Here is a 20,000-nt window from a genome sequence, read left to right on the forward strand (position 1 = left end):
TGTGTGTGTGTGTGTGTGTGTGTGTGTGTGTGTGTGTGTGTGTGTGTGTGTGTGTGTGTGTGTGTGTGTGTGTGATCCAACCAGCTCTCTCAAAGTCTCACTGCAGAATTAGACGTTCATCCACGTTCTCCAAAACGTCAAATTCCGAAGTTGCTCCGAACATCACATTTCTAAGTGTTTTTGATGTTCCGTATCGTTCCATTTCTCCAAACGTCAACTTTTCGAAGTTAAGTGTAATGTTTAGTCACTCGTTGCGTTACGGTGAAGGTTCGGGTTAAGGTTCGGGATAGGGTTAAAATCCTAAATTAAACCCCCAGTGCCCCACTACGAGGATGGAACATGTAACCTTCTGATCCAGAGTCAGGGCATTACACCTATCCACCAACACCCTAGAATCCCCACCACTACTTGAAGATAATAGCAGCCCCTAACGACCGCTTTTCAAGGCATTTCCAGAGGTCTTCCAATTTCTACGTCAACCTTGAATGACCTGGCTGGTATAATCACGTGATTCATTAATCCAGTTTGACCCCCAGTGTGACCTGGAGGTTAACGCTGACCTCTGACCTTTTAAACCCTTGTGGTGTTACTAGGCTCGGAAAGAAGGCACACATTAGTCTAGCGGTGTACAACTAATTTTGCCCCCGGGAGCCACATTCGGTCTTCAACGAGATCCGGAGGGCCGCACTGAAAATGGGTTACATTTCCTCGCCGTCATAACTTGCAAAAAATAGTCCTCTATCCATCGCTTTTTAAATTTTCAATGCTCCCTGACTGTCTAGCTTTTATTTGAATGACTGTTATCAAGCTGGACACAGTGAATAGACTATAAATGACTGTTATCAAGCTGGACAGAGTGAAGAGACTATAAATGACTGTTATCAAGCTGGACAGAGTGAAGAGACTATAAATGACTGTTATCAAGCTGGACACAGTGAAGAGACTATAAATGACTGTTATCAAGCTGGACACAGTGAAGAGACTATAAATGACTGTTATCAAGCTGGACACAGTGAAGAGACTATAAATGACTGTTATCAAGCTGGACACAGTGAAGAGACTATAAATGACTGTTATCAAGCTGGACACAGTGAAGAGACTATAAATGACTGTTATCAAGCTGGACAGAGTGAAGAGACTATAAATGACTGTTATCAAGCTGGACAGAGTGAAGAGACTATAAATGACTGTTATCAAGCTGGACAGAGGGAAGAGACTATAAATGACTGTTATCAAGCTGGACACAGTGAAGAGACTATAAATGACTGTTATCAAGCTGGACAGAGGGAAGAGACTATAAATGACTATTATCAAGCTGGACAGAGGGAAGAGACTATAAATGACTGTTATGACTCCATTATCCTTTCTACACAGTTTGGATTATTATTTTTTTTGTCATTTCAACGTCGAAACAAATAATTCCACAAAAAAACTCAAACCAGGAAGTGGAAGTGAGGTAATAATGTTTGACGGACAGGTCAATAGTCTCCCGCCCCATCATTAACCACTTCTGGGACAGATTAAAGGAACGTCAATAACAGGTACAGCGTGTACACATACCATTAGCTTCCTATTAGCTGTCACATGTCTATCATACTGCTGATATCACATGTCTATCATACTGCTGATATCACATGTCTATCATACTGCTGATATCACATGTCTATCATACCGCTGATATCACATGTCTATCATACTGCTGATATCACATGTCAATCATACTGCTGATATCACATGTCTATCATACCGCTGATATCACATGTCTATCATACTGCTGATATCACATGTCTATCATACTGCTGATATCACATGTCTATCATACCGCGGATATCACATGTCTATCATACCGCTGATATCACATGTCTATCATACTGCTGATATCACATGTCTATCATACCGCTGATATCACATGTCAATCATACCGCTGATATCACATGTCTATCATACTGCTGATATCACATGTCAATCATACTGCTGATATCACATGTCTATCATACTGCTGATATCACATGTCTATCGTACTGCTGATATCACATGTCAATCATACTGCTGATATCACATGTCTATCATACTGCTGATATCACATGTCAATCATACTGCTGATATCACATGTCTATCATACTGCTGAATCTGTCGATGTGCCCTTGAGCAAGACACTTAACCCTGATTTGCTCCAAGGGGCACCGTACTACTATGGCTGACCCTGTAAAACAACACATTACACTGGACCTATCATACTACTATGGCTGACCCTGTAAAACAACACATTACACTGCACCTATCATACTACTATGGCTGACCCTGTAGAACAACACATTACACTGGACCTATCATACTACTATGGCTGACCCTGTAAAACAACACATTACACTGCACCTATCATACTACTATGGCTGACCCTGTAAAACAACACATTACACTGCACCTATCATACTACTATGGCTGACCCTGTAAAACAACACATTACACTGCACCTATCATACTACTATGGCTGACCCTGTAAAACAACACATTACACTGCACCTATCATACTACTATGGCTGACCCTGTAAAACAACACATTACACTGCACCTATCATACTACCATGGCTGACCCTGTAAAACAACACATTACACATTACACTTGTTTTTTTATACCTCGATCTGCTGCGGCGAGAAGAGATCCCCTCTCATCTGCTTCCTCAGGAAGTCCCGCCCACCTGGACCATGGCCATTGGCTAGAGGAGACTCCTGTAGGGCTGTGAGAGAGAGAGAGAGAGGTTAGAGAGAGAGAGAGAGGTTAAGAGAGAGAGGTTAGAGAGAGAGGTTGAGAGAGAGAGAGACTCCTCACTGTGAAGCACTTTGACACCTATAAAGTTGTCACGACTTCCCTCCGAAGCTGTCTCCTCTCCTTGTTCGGGCTTCGGCGTTCGTCGTCACCGGCCTTCTAGCCACTGCCGCTCCTCATCTCATCATTCCATTTGTTTTGTCTTGTCAATTACACACACCTGGTTCATATCCCCTCATTAGTACGTGTGTAAGTCTTCCCTCTGCCCCCCTTGTCCTTGTGGGTGATTGTTTATTGTGGAGGAGATGGTAGCTCGGTTGAGCTCAGTGTATTTTGTATCGCCGGGGTATTTTCCCTGTGCGCCTGTTTGTTCCAGTGCGCCTGTTTTGCGTACTGGACTGGTTAGCGCTGTATTACAGAATAAACTCTATATACTGGGATTTACCCTCCTGCGCCTGACTCCTTCAAATCACGCATTACAAAAGTAGTGAAAATCACTATATAAATGCAATCCATTTTCACACACACACATACACACACATACACACACACACACACACACACACACACACACACACACACACACACACACACACACACACACACACACACACACACACACATACACACACACACACACACACACACACACACACACACACATACACACACACACACACACACACACACACACACAGAGAGAGTGGTATATAACTGGTCTAGTGTGTGTTAGTGTGTGAGCTGTGGTCAGCGGTAGTGATTGGCCGGCTGAAGCTTCTGAACGAGACAATTATCAGAACTCTGAAGACTGTCCGCCCCAAATGATTAGACGGAGAGAATGAAAGAAAAGTAGAAAAGGGGGACCGGGTGAAGCCCCCCAATTCACTGTTTCTGAAATGCTACTGAGAACCTATTTTAGTCCTGGGGTCACAGCCGTGTGTGTGTGTGTGTGTCTGTGATGACAGGCTGAGGAGCCATCCCAAAATATTTTTTCCATTTGTGGCCAAAGCTAGAGCTCCATCTATTATCGGGGGAGGGAGAGGAGAGGAGAGGGAGAGAGAGATGGAGAGAGATGGAGAGAGATGGAGAGGGAGAGAGAGAGATGGAGAGAGGGGTAGGAGAGAGATGGAGAGAGATGGAGAGGAGAGGGAGAGAGAGATGGAGAGAGGGGTAGGAGAGAGATGGACAGAGATGGAGAGGAGAGGGAGAGAGAGATGGAGAGAGGGGTAGGAGAGAGATGGACAGAGATGGAGAGGAGAGGGAGAGAGAGATGGAGAGAGGGGTAGGAGAGAGATGGAGAGAGATGGAGAGGAGAAGGAGAGGAGAGGGAGAGAGAGAGAGAGATGGAGAGAGGGGTAGGAGAGAGATGGAGAGGAGAGGGAGAGAGAGAGAGATGGAGAGAGGGGTAGGAGAGAGATGGAGAGAGATGGAGAGGAGAGGGAGAGAGAGATGGAGAGAGGGGTAGGAGAGAGATGGAGAGAGATGGAGAGAGAGGGAGAGAGAGAGATGGAGAGAGAGGAGAGATGGAGAGAGGGAGAGAGAGATGGAGAGAGAGGGATAGGGAGAGAGATGGAGAGAGATGGAGAGAGATGGAGAGAGGGGGAGGGAGAGAGATGGAGAGAGGGGTAGGAGAGAGATGGAGAGAGATGGAGAGGAGAAGGAGAGGAGAGGGAGAGAGAGAGATGGAGAGAGGGGTAGGAGAGAGATGGAGAGAGATGGAGAGGAGAGGGAGAGGAGAGGGAGAGAGAGAGATGGAGAGAGGGGTAGGAGAGAGATGGAGAGAGATGGAGAGAGATGGAGAGAGGGGATAGAGAGGAGTAAGGGATAGAGAGAGAGTGATAAGTCAGAAAAAAGAGAGATGTGCATGATAACACTCATCTAGAAATCAGCATTTTTCACATTCACATTAAAATACACACACACACACACACATTCTGTAGCTTGCTGAAAGACACAGTCCTCATTCTCACTATAACAAGCACACACCTTGATAATAATCTCTGTCAGTCTGTCTCTCACACACCCTCCTCTCAGTGAGTGTATGATCTTGGTCCCTGGTGACAGACCAATCAGCGGTGAGATAAAGGCGATGATGCTTTAGCTGGGTAACCCACGGCGACCCACTTTAATCCCTTCGGCCGCCAGTCCTGATGGAATTCAATTGATCAATCATGTCTCTCTGATAGCACCATCTCTACTGCCTTATTGCTTTCTCTATGGCTCTGGCCCTGTCAAAGACACACACACACTTGGGATTTCGAAGACTGACCCCAGCAGGGGGAGGGAGGGAGGGAGGGAGGGAGGGAGGGAGGGAGGGAGGGAGGGAGAGAGAGAGAGAGAGAGAGAGAGAGAGAGAGAGAGAGAGAGAGAGAGAGAGAGAGAGAGAGAGAGAGAGAGAGAGAGAGAGAGAGAGAGAGAGAGAGAACGATATCAACATCACTAGTTCATTCATTACAGAATGATACATCAAAAAAGTGTGTGTGCGAATTGTTAAGGTAACGGTTAAGTTAAGGTAAGGGTTACGGTATTGTAATGGTTAAGGATGTCGAATTTCTAGAGCAACCCGGCTGGGGTGTGGGTGTGTTTAACTATACTATAGACCAGAACAGTAAACCTAGAGGAAAATGACCAACTGGGGACATTGTGTTGGTCCTCACGACGTCACATGCTATTTCTAGGGAGTGGATGGTTAAGGTTAGAATTAGGGTTAGGGTTCCTGTCTCTCTCTGACTCCATCTCTCTCTTCCTGTCTCTCTCTCTGACTCCATCTCTCTCTTCCTGTCTCCCTCTCTGACTCCATCTCTCTCTTCCTGTCTCTCTCTGACTCCATCTCTCTCTTCCTGTCTCTCTCTGACTCCATCTCTATCTTCCTGTCTCTCTCTGACTCCATCTCTCTCTTCCTGTCTCTCTCTTCCTGTCTCTCTCTCTTCCTGTCTCTCTCTGACTCCATCTCTCTCTTCCTGTCTCTCTCTGACTCCATCTCTCTCTTCCTGTCTCTCTCTGGGTTAGGCATTAGGGTTAGGGTTAGCGGTGTGGATAAGGTTAGGGTTAGGTTTCAAATCAGATTTTATGACCTTGTGGCTGTGCCAGCTAGTGACCACACTGCAGAGCTGCCAACCTGCTCTAAATCCCTCCCTCCTTTCAGACCCTGGAAACAATATTCTTAGAAGACAAATAAAGGGTTGAATAGTGGTGTCTGACAGTGTTTTCGTGTCTGTTTGCCTGCCTGTCTGAGTGTGTGTGTCTGTGTGTGCGTGCACGCGTTTAAGTGTGTGTGTGTGTGTGTGTGTGTGTGTGTGTGACGTGGACCGTGGATCTCTTCGTACTTGACATAGATTAACATACTGATAGGACAAGGGTCTCAACTCTGACCCCCTGCTCCAGCCCAGTGTGTGTGTGTGTGTGTGTGTGTGTGTGTGTGTTCGCCTGCCCCCTAAACTCCACAGATCAAAGCGAGGGCACAGAGAGGAACTGAGCCCTGAAAAAACAGATCTACCCCTCCCTCCTCCCCCCTCCTTTCTCTTTGTCTCTCCTATGCCCGTCTGTCACAGTGGATGTACAATAGGGTTAAAGGTCAGCGTTGCATTCTGGGAGAACTGATATTTCTACACCCAACCTGTGAATGTAGCTACATGGGTTATACAAACTATAAGAATCACTGAGAATGTGTCACTTCACAACAATACTTTCTACATTAAACTCAACTCACTAAATTGTGTTAAAAAAAGCATGTTTCTGAAGGCAAGGACAGGACACATACCCCCCTGTGTAGTAGGGGGAAAGAATAGAGTTAGACTTCCCCCAAGCGCCTCTGTTCACACCAACTCCTCTCTGTTCACACCAACTCCTCTCTGTTCACACCAACTCCTCTCTGTTCACACCAACTCCTTTCTGTTCACACCAACCCCCCTCTGTTCACACCAACTCCTCTCTGTTCCCACCAACTCCTCTCTGTTCACACCAACTCCTCTCTGTTCACACCAACTCCTCTCTGTTCACACCAACTCCTCTCTGTTCACACCAACTTCCTCCTATCCACACCAACTCCTCTCTGTTCCCACCAACTCCTCTCTGTTCACACCAACTCCTCTCTGTTCACACCAACTCCTCTCTGTTCACACCAACTCCTCTCTGTTCACACCAACTCCTCTCTGTTCCCACCAACTCCTCTCTGTTCACACCAACTCCTCTCTGTTCACACCAACTCGTCTCTGTTCATACCAACTTCCTCCTCTCCTCTCTATTCACACCAACTCCTCTCTGTTCACACCAACTTCCTCTATCCACACCAACTTCCTCCTATCCACACCAACTTCCTCCTATCCACACCAACTTCCTCCTATCCACACCAACTTCCTCCTCTCCTCTCTGTTCACACCAACTTCCTCTATCCACACCAACTTCCTCTATCCACACCAACTTCCTCTATCCACACCAACTTCCTCCTATCCACACCAACTTCCTCCTATCCACACCAACTTCCTCTATCCACACCAACTTCCTCCTATCCACACCAACTTCCTCCTCTCCTCTCTGTTCACACCAACTTCCTCTATCCACACCAACTTCCTCCTATCCACACCAACTTCCTCTATCCACACCAACTTCCTCTATCCACACCAACTTCCTCCTATCCACACCAACTTCCTCCTATCCACACCAACTTCCTCCTATCCACACCAACTTCCTCCTATCCACACCAACTTCCTCTATCCACACCAACTTCCTCTATCCACACCAACTTCCTCCTATCCACACCAACTTCCTCTATCCACACCAACTTCCTCTATCCACACCAACTTCCTCCTATCCACACCAACTTCCTCCTATCCACACCAACTTCCTCTATCCACACCAACTTCCTCCTATCCACACCAACTTCCTCCTATCCACACCAACGTCCTCCTATCCACACCAACTTCCTCCTCTCCTCTCTATCCACACCAACTTCCTCCTATCCACACCAACTTCCTCCTATCCACACCAACTTCCTCCTATCCACACCAACTTCCTCTATCCACACCAACTTCCTCCTATCCACACCAACTTCCTCCTATCCACACCAACTTTCTCCTATCCACACCAACTTCCTCCTATCCACACCAACTTCCTCCTCTCCTCTCTGTTCACACCAACTTCCTCTATCCACACCAACTTCCTCCTATCCACACCAACTTCCTCTATCCACACCAACTTCCTCTATCCACACCAACTTCCTCCTATCCACACCAACTTCCTCCTATCCACACCAACTTCCTCCTATCCACACCAACTTCCTCCTCTCCGTTCACACCAACTTCCTCTATCCACACCAACTTCCTCCTATCCACACCAACTTCCTCTATCCACACCAACTTCCTCTATCCACACCAACTTCCTCTATCCACACCAACTTCCTCCTATCCACACCAACTTCCTCTATCCACACCAACTTCCTCCTATCCACACCAACTTCCTCTATCCACACCAACTTCCTCCTATCCACACCAACTTCCTCCTATCCACACCAACTTCCTCCTATCCACACCAACTTCCTCTATCCACACCAACTTCCTCCTATCCACACCAACTTCCTCCTATCCACACCAACTTCCTCCTATCCACACCAACTTCCTCTATCCACACCAACTTCCTCCTATCCACACCAACTTCCTCCTATCCACACCAACGTCCTCCTATCCACACCAACTTCCTCCTCTCCTCTCTATCCACACCAACTTCCTCCTATCCACACCAACTTCCTCCTATCCACACCAACTTCCTCCTATCCACACCAACTTCCTCTCTATCCACACCAACTTCCTCCTATCCACACCAACTTCCTCCTATCCACACCAACTTCCTCCTATCCACACCAACTTCCTCCTATCCACACCAACTTCCTCCTATCCACACCAACTTCCTCCTATCCACACCAACTTCCTCTATCCACACCAACTTCCTCCTATCCACACCAACTTCCTCCTATCCACACCAACTTCCTCCTATCCACACCAACTTCCTCCTATCCACACCAACTTCCTCCTATCCACACCAACTTCCTCTATCCACACCAACTTCCTCCTATCCACACCAACTTCCTCCTATCCACACCAACTTCCTCCTATCCACACCAACTTCCTCCTATCCACACCAACTTCCTCCTATCCACACCAACTTCCTCCTATCCACACCAACTTCCTCTATCCACACCAACTTCCTCCTATCCACACCAACTTCCTCCTATCCACACCAACTTCCTCCTATCCACACCAACTTCCTCCTATCCACACCAACTTCCTCCTATCCACACCAACTTCCTCTATCCACACCAACTTCCTCCTATCCACACCAACTTCCTCTATCCACACCAACTTCCTCCTATCCACACCAACTTCCTCCTATCCACACCAACTTCCTCTATCCACACCAACTTCCTCCTATCCACACCAACTTCCTCCTATCCACACCAACTTCCTCTATCCACACCAACTTCCTCTTATCCACACCAACTTCCTCCTATCCACACCAACTTCCTCCTATCCACACCAACTTCCTCCTATCCACACCAACTTCCTCCTATCCACACCAACTTCCTCTATCCACACCAACTTCCTCCTATCCACACCAACTTCCTCCTATCCACACCAACTTCCCCCTCCCCTAGTCAGTTGTCCAACTGAATGCCTGTCTTCTGCATCTGAATCAGAGAGGTGAGGGGCTGCCTTAATCCACCTCCATGCCATCGGTACCCAGGGAGCAGTTGTTGTTGGGGGCAGACTGACAGATGTTTATCTTGTCGGCTCGGGGGATTCGATCCAGCAACCCTTTCGGTTACTGGCCCGAACCCTCCTCCCACCAGGCGGCCTGCAGTCCAAGTAGGCTTGGGTTTTATTAGGGTCGTTGTGGACAGGGATGGCGGATGGGCTCCGAGGGTCGCGGGTTCAATCCCTTGTGTTACAGACTCGTTTGTTGGTTGTTGTTTTTTACATTTTAGTCATTTAGCAGACGCTCTTATCCAGAGCGACTTACATGAGCAATTAGGGTTAAGTGCCTTGCTCAAGGGCACATCAACAGATTTTTCACCTAGTTGGCTCGGGGATTAGAACCAGCGACCTTTCGGTTACTGGCACAACGTTCTTAACCACTAAGCTACCTTCCTGCTATCCCCAAACCTTAACCCTTAACTTAACCATTCAGGATGATTGCCTACATGTAACCAGCTGCGAGGTCATCTATCTTTATTTTTTTTTACATATTTGACGTCTGGAGCAACTTTGAAATTTGAAGTTTTGGCGAAACGTGGAGAAACGTCAGAATCTGAAGTCAAATTGGTCAAGCTGTGAGATCTTGTTTTGTCTCGGCATGCTGTTTCCCTGTCGTGTTTTTACTGTGTGTCTGAGGCTATTAGGTAGTGGTGTTTGTGTGTGTGTGTGTGTGTGTGTGTGTGTGTGTGTGTGTGTGTGTGGTGTGTGTGTGTGTGTGTGTGTGTCTGTGTGTCTGTGTGTCTGTGTGATGCCACAGCGGGGGGCTAGGCTAATTGTCGCTGTGATTAGCAGAGCTGTTAATGAGAGAATGGAACAGACCGCTGAGACGCTGTCATAGAAATATAATTAATAGAATGGACATAGAAATATAATTAATAGAACGGACATAGAAATATGATCAGTAGAACAAACACAGAAATATTATTATCAGAATGGACATAGTTCAGCTCAAAGAAATCATAGAAATAGTATTATCAGAATAGGCCTATATAATCCTAGACAAGAGCTGGACAGGTCAAAAGCACCCCCCCTTCTCTCTCTGTTTAACAGACTAATTCAAATCCATCTATGTGACACTCAGTGATACAAACACACGTGTGAAACATTCCCTCTGTGTTGACGGGTGGTATCAGAGCGTATCGGAACGTTCAGGACACTCTAGGGGGTCAGCGGAATTCTCTGGAACGTTTAGGAGACATGGGAGCGCGTGGGTGTGTGTGTGTGTGTGTGTGTGTGTGTGTGTGTGTGTGTGTGTGTGTGGCATTAAAAAGCCATCAGAGAGACAGCACCCTGCAGTAAATGAGACACGACCAGATGCCACAACGAGGGGGGTGACAGAACGCTGCTGGGCTCCACACACACACACACACACACACACACACACACAGAGACACAGAGACACACACACAGAGACACAGATGCACACACACATACCTGTACAGTAACACACACAAAACAGGTCTCAATAAAGATATTTACTGTGGACTTGCCAGTTGTGGGTTTCAAGCTCCCTTGTGCTCAACACACACACACACACACACACACACACACACACACACACACACACACACACACACACACACACACACACACACACACACACACACATCTGTCATTGGCCCTGATGTGTTAGGTATCCCTCCATCTGTCCTCTCATCCACGGGGGGGGGGGGGGGGGGGGTATGCAGACAGTCTATCATCTTCTAGTGTGTGTCTGTGTGTGTCTGTGTGTCTGTGTGTGTCTGTGTGTGTCTGTGTGTGACTGTGTTTGTTTCTGTGTCTTTGTCTGTGTGACTTTAAACGTAAAATCACAACAATTCAATTTAGGCATTCATTCCTAATGATTACGGTACGGGTTAAGGTTTGGGATGATTACGGTAAGGGTTAAGGTTTGGGATGATTACGGTAAGGGTTAAGGTTTGGGATGATTACGGTAAGGGTTAAGGTTTGGGATGATTACGGTAAGGGTTAAGGTTTGGGATGATTACGGTAAGGGTTAAGGTTTGGGATGATTACGGTAAGGGTTAAGGCTTGTGATGATTACGGTACGGGTTAAGGTTTGGGATGATTACGGTAAGGGTTAAGGTTTGGGATGATTACGGTAAGGGTTAAGGTTTGGGATGATTACGGTAAGGGTTAAGGTTTGGGATGATTACGGTAAGGGTTAAGGTTTGGGATGATTACGGTAAGGGTTAAGGTTTGGGATGATTACGGTAAGTGTTAAGGTTTGGGATGATTACGGTAAGGGTTAAGGTTTGGGATGATTACAGTAAGTGTTATGGTTTGGGATGATTACGGTAAGGGTTAAGGTTTGGGATGATTACGGTAAGGGTTAAGGTTTGGGATGATTACAGTAAGCCACGAGTTTATCATCCCACTCACACACCCCCAAATGACGAGTGCCTCGCACTTGAATTGAACACGCGAACCTCGGAGCCGGAGCTCGTGGTTTACGGAGCAGGAGCTCGGGGTTTACGGAGCAGGGCTCGGGGTTTACGGAGCAGGAGCTCGGGGTTTACGAAGCAGGAGCTTGTGGTTTACGGAGCAGGAGCTCGTGGTTTACGGAGCAGGAGCTCAGGGTTTACGGAGCAGGAGCTCGGGGTTTACGGAGCAGGAGTTTGTGGTTTACGGAGCAGGAGCTTGTGGTTTACGGAGCAGGAGCTTGTGGTTTACGGAGCAGGAGCTCGGGGTTTACGGAGCAGGAGCTCGGGGTTTACGGAGCAGGAGCTCGGGGTTTACGAAGCAGGAGCTTGTGGTTTACGGAGCAGGAGCTCGTGGTTTACGGAGCAGGAGCTCGGGGTTTACGGAGCAGGAGCTCGGGGTTTACAGAGCAGGAGTTTGTGGTTTACGGAGCAGGAGCTTGTGGTTTACGGAGCAGGAGCTTGTGGTTTACGGAGCAGGAGCTCGGGGTTTACGGAGCAGGAGCTTGTGGTTTACGGAGCAGGAGCTCGGGGTTTACGGAGCAGGAGCTCGGGGTTTACGGAGCAGGAGCTCGGGGTTTACGGAGCAGGAGCTTGTGGTTTACGGAGCAGGAGCTCGTGGTTTACGGAGCAGGAGCTCGGGGTTTACGGAGCAGGAGCTCTGGGTTTACGGAGCAGGTGTTTGTGGTTTACGGAGCAGGAGCTTGTGGCTTACGGAGCAGGAGCTTGTGGCTTACGGAGCAGGAGCTCGTGGTTTACGGAGCAGGAGCTCGTGGTTTACGGAGCAAGAGTTTGTGGCTTACGGAGCCAGAGCTCGCGGCCGAATGTTTGAGGTAAGGGTTAAGATTTGCGATAGGGTTAAAACAGAAACAACTCGACGGTTAAGCTTAGGCATTAATTCCCGAATTGGTTATGGAAACGGCGCTCGTCGTTGCCTCTAGCGGACGGTTTTTGAAGGCATCTCCCGACTTCCTGGGGACCTGGGTGAACGTGGAATATTGGCCTTGGATCTGGAGTGACCTGGCTGACCAGCTGTAACTCTTCAGTAGTGGCGGTCCACTTCATCAGAGCAGACTGAACACACACTCTCTCACCGTCCTCTCTCTTCCGCTTCCCGTCGTTAGCTGAGCTGATTCCCAGAATGCCGCTGATGGAGTAGGAGGAGCCAGCCGAGTCACTGGTCACCGCAGAAACCTGTGTCGACGCCACCGACGACGCTGTGGAAAGACATAGGTCAGTCATAACGCTACATAATGCTACATAACGCTACATAGCGCTACATAACACTACATAACGATACATAATGCTACATAACGCTACATAGCGCTACATAATGCTATATAACGCTACATAACGCTACATAGCGCTACATAATGCTATTTAACGCTACATAACGCTACATAATGCTACATAATGCTACATAACACTACATAACGATACCAAACACAGAACCACAGAACCTCGCTCCCTACAGACACCAAACACAGAACCACAGAAAGAGAGAGAGAAAGTGACAGAACCAGAGGAGGATAAAACTCTGTTACTGGTTCACTAACGACATGGAGAATGTACTGAATGCATGTTCCCCCCTTTTCTACCTGTTGATTTATCACTTGAATTATCAAATTTTCTCATTCTCTCCCGATAGTATTATTATTCTCCAAATCCAAATGTTCCATTTTCCGCTCAGGAGTCAGGACCATTTATCTGTGTAATCTGAGAGTGAGGTGTTGTGTGTGTGTGTGTGTGTGTGTGTGTGTGTGTGTGTGTGTGTGTGTGTGTGTGTGTGTGTGTGTGTGAAATTAATTTAGATGAAGTGGCGGAGTGTGATTGTGAAGATTTGAGAGACACTGATACACAATCCACTGGAGGCTGAAACAGACATGACAGATAGAGAGAAGTGGAGGGGGGAGGGAGAGTGGGGTAGGGGGAGGAAGGGAGAGAGAGAGGAAGGGAGAGAGAGAGGAAGGGAGAGAGGAAGGGAGAGAGGGAGGAAAGGAGAGAGGACTGGAGAGAGAGGGGGAGGAAGGGAGAGAGAGAGGAAGGGAGAGAGAGAGGAAGGGAGAGAGGGAGGAAGGGAGAGAGAGAGGGAGGGAGAGAGGGAGGGAGAGAGAGAGAGAGGGAGGGAGAGAGGGAGGGAGAGAGAGAGGGAGGAAGGGAGAGAGGAAGGGAGGGAGAGAGGAAGGGAGAGAGGAAGGGAGAGAGAGCGGAAGGGAGAGAGAGAGGGAGGGAGAGAGGGAGGGAGAGAGAGAGGGAGGAAGGGAGAGAGGAAGGGAGGGAGAGAGGAAGGGAGAGAGGAAGGGAGAGAGGGAGGAAGGGAGAGAGAGGAAGGAAGAGAGGAAGGGAGAGAGGAAGGGAAAGAGGGAGGGAGAGAGGAAGGAAGGGAGAGAGGGAGGAAGGGAGAGAGGAAGGGAGAGAGGAAGGGAGAGAGGGAGGGAGAGAGGAAGGGAGAGAGGGAGGAAGGGAGAGAGGAAGGGAGAGAGGGAGGAAGGGAGAGAGGAAGGGAGAGAGGGAGGAAGGGAGAGAGGAAGGGAGAGAGGGAGGAAGGGAGGAAGGGACAGAGAGAGGAAGGGAGAGAGGAAGGGAGAGAGAGAGGAAGGGAGAGAGGAAGGGAGAGAGGAAGGGAGAGAGGGAGGGAGAGAGGGAGGAAGGGAGAGAGAGGAAGGGAGAGAGGAAGGGGGAGTGGAAGGGAGAGAGAGAGGAAGGGAGAGAGGAAGGGGGAGTGGAAGGGAGAGAGGGAGGAAGGGAGAGAGAGCGGAAGGGAGAGTGGGAGGAAGGAAGGGAGAGAGAGAGGGGAAGGGAGAGAGGAAGGAAGGGAGAGAGAGCGGAAGGGAGAGTGGGAGGAAGGAAGGGAGAGAGGGAGGAAGGGAGGGAGGAAGGGAGGAAGGAAGGGAGAGAGGAAGGGAGAAAGGAAGGAAGGGAGAGAGAGGAAGGGAGAGAGGAAGGGAGAGAGGGAGGGAGAGTGGAAGGGAGAGAGGGAGGAAGGGAGAGAGAGGAAGGGAGAGAGGAAGGGAGAGAGGGAGGGAGAGTGGAAGGGAGAGAGAGAGGAATGGAGAGAGAGGAAGGGAGATAGGGAGGAAGGGAGTGGAGGGGGGGAGAGGGGGAGGAAGGGAGAGAGAGAGAGAGAGAGAGAGAGAGAGAGAGAGAGAGAGAGAGAGAGAGAGAGGGAGGGAGAAAGGAAGAGAGAGAGAGACAGAGTGGGGGGGGGATAGGGGGCTTGTAAGGGTGACAGTTATTATGAACAATTATTAAGGTTGACGTAGTGACTTACCTAGGTTATGAACAGAGTGGTTGTAATAGTGACAGTATATGGTGATGGTTATGAACAGAGACATAGGGTGGTGGGAACAGTGACATAGGCTTGTTATGAATAGTGACATAGGGTGGTTATTAGCAGCTATAAAGGCTGACGTAGTGACTTACCTAGGTTATGAGCAGAGAGGGGTCCTGACTGACCCGGAGGCTGCTGGACCTTAGTCCTGATTATCCTGGAGGAGAACATAAACCACATGAGAGGGTGTCGGGATGTCTGGGTGTGTGTGTGTGTGTGTGTCTGTGCGTGTGTGTGTGTGTCTGTCTGTGTGTGTGTGTGTGTGTGTGTGTGTGTGTGTGTGTGTGTAAAGTGGCTGAGGCAGGCTGACATGGCAGAGGGGCCTTACACTTCCTGCTTGGCTGCTCATGCAAGTCCTCTCTTCCCTCTCTCTCTCTGTCTCTCTTTCTCTCTCTCTCTCTCTCTCTGTCTCTCTCTCTCTCTCTCTCTCTCTCTCTCTCTCTCTCTCGCTGTCTCTCTCTCTCTCTCCTCCTCTCCCATTCTCCTCCTTAAACCCTCTCTCTCTCTCTCTCTCTCTCTCTCTCTCTTCTGTCTCTCTCTCTCTCTCTCTCTCTCTCTCTCTCTCTCTCTCTCTCTCTCTCTCTGTCTCTCTGTCTCTCTCTCTCTGTCTCTCTCAGGGGAAGGACGGGGTTGTCATCGTAGCATGGTGTTGAACCACTGAGCTGAAGCTTCTTCAGAAATATGAAGAGACTCTTATTCTCACGTCCGTCCTCACTACCCCTCTCTGTCCCTACACACACACACCCCTACACCCCACCCCTACACACCCCCATCCCCACCCCCTACACCCCCATCCCCACCCCTACACCCCCATCCCCACCCCTACACCCCCATCCCCACCCCTACACCCCCATCCCCACCCTACCCCCCATCCCCACCCCCCTACATCCCCACCCCTACACCCCCCACCCCCTACACGCCACCCCCACCCCCATCCCCACCCCTACACCCCATCCCCACCCCTACACCCCCATCCCCACCCCTACACCCCATCCCCACCCTACACCCCCATCCCCACCCCTACACCCCCCATCCCCACCCCCTACACCCCCATCCCCACCCCTACACCCCCCCATCCCCACCCCTACACACCCCCATCCCCACCCCTACACCCCACCCCTACACCCCCCACTCTGCTACGTACCTGTTGATAGAGCTGACACTGGGAACACTGTCGTTGTCACATACTCTCTCAGCCAATAGTCTGTCTCTTATCTCCCAGGCGAACATGGTGGGGTTTTGTCGTTTGTAGTCGGCGATCTTGTCGACCACTTTGGGTGTAGCAACCTTTGGTTTGGATCCTCCAATCACCCCGGGACGAATACTTCCTGTCTCATAGTACCTGAGGGCAGAGGGGACACACTGATTGGTTAACAGCTGTGGTTGGACCTGTCTATCAAAGGAGATGGACACGCTGATTGGTAAAGAGAAAGAGGAGGGAGGACCTTGGTGAAACTTTAAACATTTTACGTTTGAAACAAGAGTGGAGAGGAGTCGTCTGTGTAACAACTTGACCAAGAGAGTTGGTATTTAACCTCGCCTCATCCTTGTCCTCCCATCTCTCTCTCATATGGGAATGGAATTACTAGATATAGGGACAGATAAAACACAAATACTTGAAGGAAACTGTATCTCCGACACACACACACACACAACGTCATGCAATCATATTTTTTTGCATAAGGCTAGAGAGGGAGGGGGGCAGCCCTAGAGGCTGGAGAGGGAGGGAGGGGGGGCAGCCCTAGAGGCTAGAGAGGGAGGGGGGGGACAGCCCTAGAGGCTAGAGAGAGGAGGGGGGGGCAGCCCTAGAGGCTAGAGAGGGAGGGAGGGGGGCAGCCCCTAGAGGCTAGAGAGGGAGGGGGGGGGCAGCCCTAGAGGCTAGAGGAGAGGGAGGGGGGCAGCCCTAGAGGCTAGAGAGGGAGGGGGGGACAGCCCCTAGAGGATAGAGAGGGAGGGGGGCAGCCCTAGAGGCTAGAGAGGGAGGGGGGGGCAGCCCTAGAGGCTAGAGAGAGGGAGGGGGGGGCAGCCCTAGAGGCTAGAGAGGGAGGGGGGGGCAGCCCTAGAGGCTAGAGAGGGAGGGGGGGGCAGCCCTAGAGGCTAGGAGAGGGAGGGGGGGGCAGCCCTAGAGGCTAGAGAGGGAGGGGGGACAGCCCTAGAGGCTAGAGAGGGAGGGGGGGGACAGCCCTAGAGGCTAGAGAGGGAGGGGAGGGGGGCAGCCCTAGAGGCTAGAGAGGGAGGGGGGGCAGCCCTAGAGGCTAGAGAGGGAGGGGGGGGACAGCCCCAGAGGCTAGAGAGGGAGGGGGGGGACAGCCCTAGAGGCTAGAGAGAGGGAGGGGGGGGGGCAGCCCTAGAGGCTAGAGAGGGAGGGGGGGCAGCCCTAGAGGCTAGAGAGGGAGGGGGGGGACAGCCCTAGAGGCTAGAGAGGGAGGGGGGGGACAGCCCTAGAGGCTGAGAGAGGGAGGGGAGGGGGGCAGCCTCAGAGGCTAGAGAGAGGGAGGGGGGGCAGCCCTAGAGGCTAGAGAGGGAGGGGGGACAGCCCTAGAGGCTAGAGAGGGAGGGAGGGGGGGGCAGCCCCTAGAGGCTAAGAGAGGGAGGGGGGGGAAAGCCCTAGAGGCTAGAGAGGGAGGGAGGGGGGGCAGCCCCTAGAGAATGGAGAGGGAGGGAGGGGGGGGCAGCCCTAGAGGCTGGAGAGGGAGGGGGGACAGCCTAGAGGCTAGAGAGGGAGGGGGGCAGCCTAGAGGCTAGAGAGGGAGGGGGGGGCAGCCTAGAGGCTAGAGAGGAGGGAGGGGGGCAGCCCTAGAGGCTAGAGAGGGAGGGGGGGGCAGCCCTAGAGGCTAGAGAGGGAGGGGGGCAGCCCTAGAGGCTAGAGAGGGAGGGGGGGGACAGCCCAGAGGCTAGAGAGGGAGGGGGGCAGCCCCTAGAGGCTAGGAGAGGGAGGGGGGGGCAGCCCTAGAGGCTAGAGAGGGAGGGGGGGGCAGCCCTAGAGGCTAGAGAGAGGGAGGGGGGGGCAGCCCTAGAGGCTAGAGAGGGAGGGGGGGGGCAGCCCTAGAGGCTAGAGAGGGAGGGGGGGACAGCCCTAGAGGCTAGAGAGGGAGGGGGGGGACAGCCCTAGAGGCTAGAGAGGGAGGGGGGGACAGCCTAGAGGCTAGAGAGGGAGGGGAGGGGGGGGCAGCCCTAGAGGCTAGAGAGGGAGGGGGCAGCCCTAGAGGCTAGAGAGGGAGGGGGGGGACAGCCCTAGAGGCTAGAGAGGGAGGGGGGGGACAGCCCTAGAGGCTAGAGAGGGAGGGGAGGGGGGCAGCCTAGAGGCTAGAGAGGGAGGGGGGGCAGCCCTAGAGGCTAGAGAGGGAGGGGGGGACAGCCCTAGAGGCTAGAGAGGGAGGGGGACAGCCCAGAGGCTAGAGAGGGAGGGGAGGGGGGGGCAGCCCTAGAGGCTAGAGAGGGAGGGGGGGGCAGCCCTAGAGGCTAGAGAGGGAGGGGGGGGACAGCCCTAGAGGCTAGAGAGGGAGGGAGGGGGGGGGCAGCCCTAGAGGCTAGAGAGGGAGGGGGGGAAAGCCCTAGAGGCTAGAGAGGGAGGGAGGGGGGGGGACAGCCTAGAGGCTAGAGAGGGAGGGGGGGGCAGCCTAGAGGCTAGAGAGGGAGGGGGGCAGCCCCAGAGGCTAGAGAGGGAGGGGGGGAAAGCCTAGAGGCTAGAGAGGGAGGGGGGGGACAGCCCTAGAGGCTAGAGAGGGAGGGGGGGCAGCCCTAGGAGGCTAGAGAGGGAGGGGGGGGCAGCCCTAGAGGCTAGAGAGGGAGGAGGGGGGGGACAGCCCTAGAGGCTAGAGAGGGAGGGGGGGGCAGCCCTAGAGGCTAGAGAGGGAGGGGGGGGACAGCCTAGAGGCTAGAGAGGGAGGGGGGCAGCCCTAGAGGCTAGAGAGGAGGGGGGGGACAGCCCTAGAGGCTAGGAGAGGGAGGGGGGGGCAGCCCTAGAGGCTAGAGAGGGAGGGGGGGGCAGCCCTAGAGGCCAGAGAGGGAGGGGGGGGGCAGCCCTAGAGGCTAGAGAGGGAGGGGGGGGGGCAGCCCTAGAGGCTAGAGAGGGAAGGGGGGGGCAGCCCTAGAGGCTAGAGAGGGAGGGGGGGGCAGCCTAGAGGCTAGAGAGGGAGGGGGGACAGCCCTAGAGGCTAGAGAGGGAGGGGGGGGCAGCCCTAGAGGCTAGAGAGGGAGGGAGGGGGGGGCAGCCCTAGAGGCTAGAGAGGAAGAGGGGGGGGGCAGCCCTAGAGGCTAGAGAGGGAGGGAGGGAGGGAGGGGGGGGCAGCCCTAGAGGCTAGAGAGGGAGGGGGGGGCAGCCCTAGAGGCTAGAGAGGGAGGGAGGGAGGGGGGCAGCCTAGAGGCTAGAGAGGGAGGGGGGGGCAGCCCTAGAGGCTAGAGAGGGAGGGAGGGGGGGCAGCCCTAGAGGCTAGAGAGGGAGGGGGGGGCAGCCCCAGAGGCTAGAGAGGGAGGGGGGGCAGCCCTAGAGGCTAGAGAGGGAGGGGGGCAGCCCTAGAGGCTAGAGAGGGAGGGGGGGGCAGCCCTAGAGGCTAGAGAGGGAGGGGGGCAGCCCTAGAGGCTAGAGAGGGAGGGGGGCAGCCCTAGAGGCTAGGAGAGGGAGGGGGGGGCAGCCCTAGAGGCTAGAGAGGGAGGGGGGGGGGCAGCCCTAGAGGCTAGAGAGGGAGGGAGGGGGGACAGCCCTAGAGGCTAGAGAGGGAGGGGGGACAGCCCTA

General features: G+C 52.1%; 1 protein-coding gene across 2 annotated transcripts in view; it reads right to left on the bottom strand.

The window, feature by feature from the left end:
- Positions 1–20,000, bottom strand: part of pax5 (paired box 5) — a 106,186-nt gene that overhangs the window by 32,455 nt on the left and 53,731 nt on the right. For both annotated transcript variants that reach the window (XM_045215194.1, XM_045215195.1), the window contains exons 3-6: positions 16,409–16,606; positions 15,357–15,421; positions 13,028–13,150; positions 2,638–2,738 (exon numbers count right to left, since the gene is read on the bottom strand). In XM_045215194.1, the coding sequence (XP_045071129.1) occupies positions 2,638–2,738; positions 13,028–13,150; positions 15,357–15,421; positions 16,409–16,606 (487 nt within the window). The remainder of the gene's footprint in view (positions 1–2,637; positions 2,739–13,027; positions 13,151–15,356; positions 15,422–16,408; positions 16,607–20,000) is intronic.

Source organism: Coregonus clupeaformis, unplaced genomic scaffold (assembly GCF_020615455.1).
Source record: "Coregonus clupeaformis isolate EN_2021a unplaced genomic scaffold, ASM2061545v1 scaf0390, whole genome shotgun sequence".
Taxonomy (NCBI): Eukaryota; Metazoa; Chordata; class Actinopteri; order Salmoniformes; family Salmonidae; genus Coregonus; species Coregonus clupeaformis.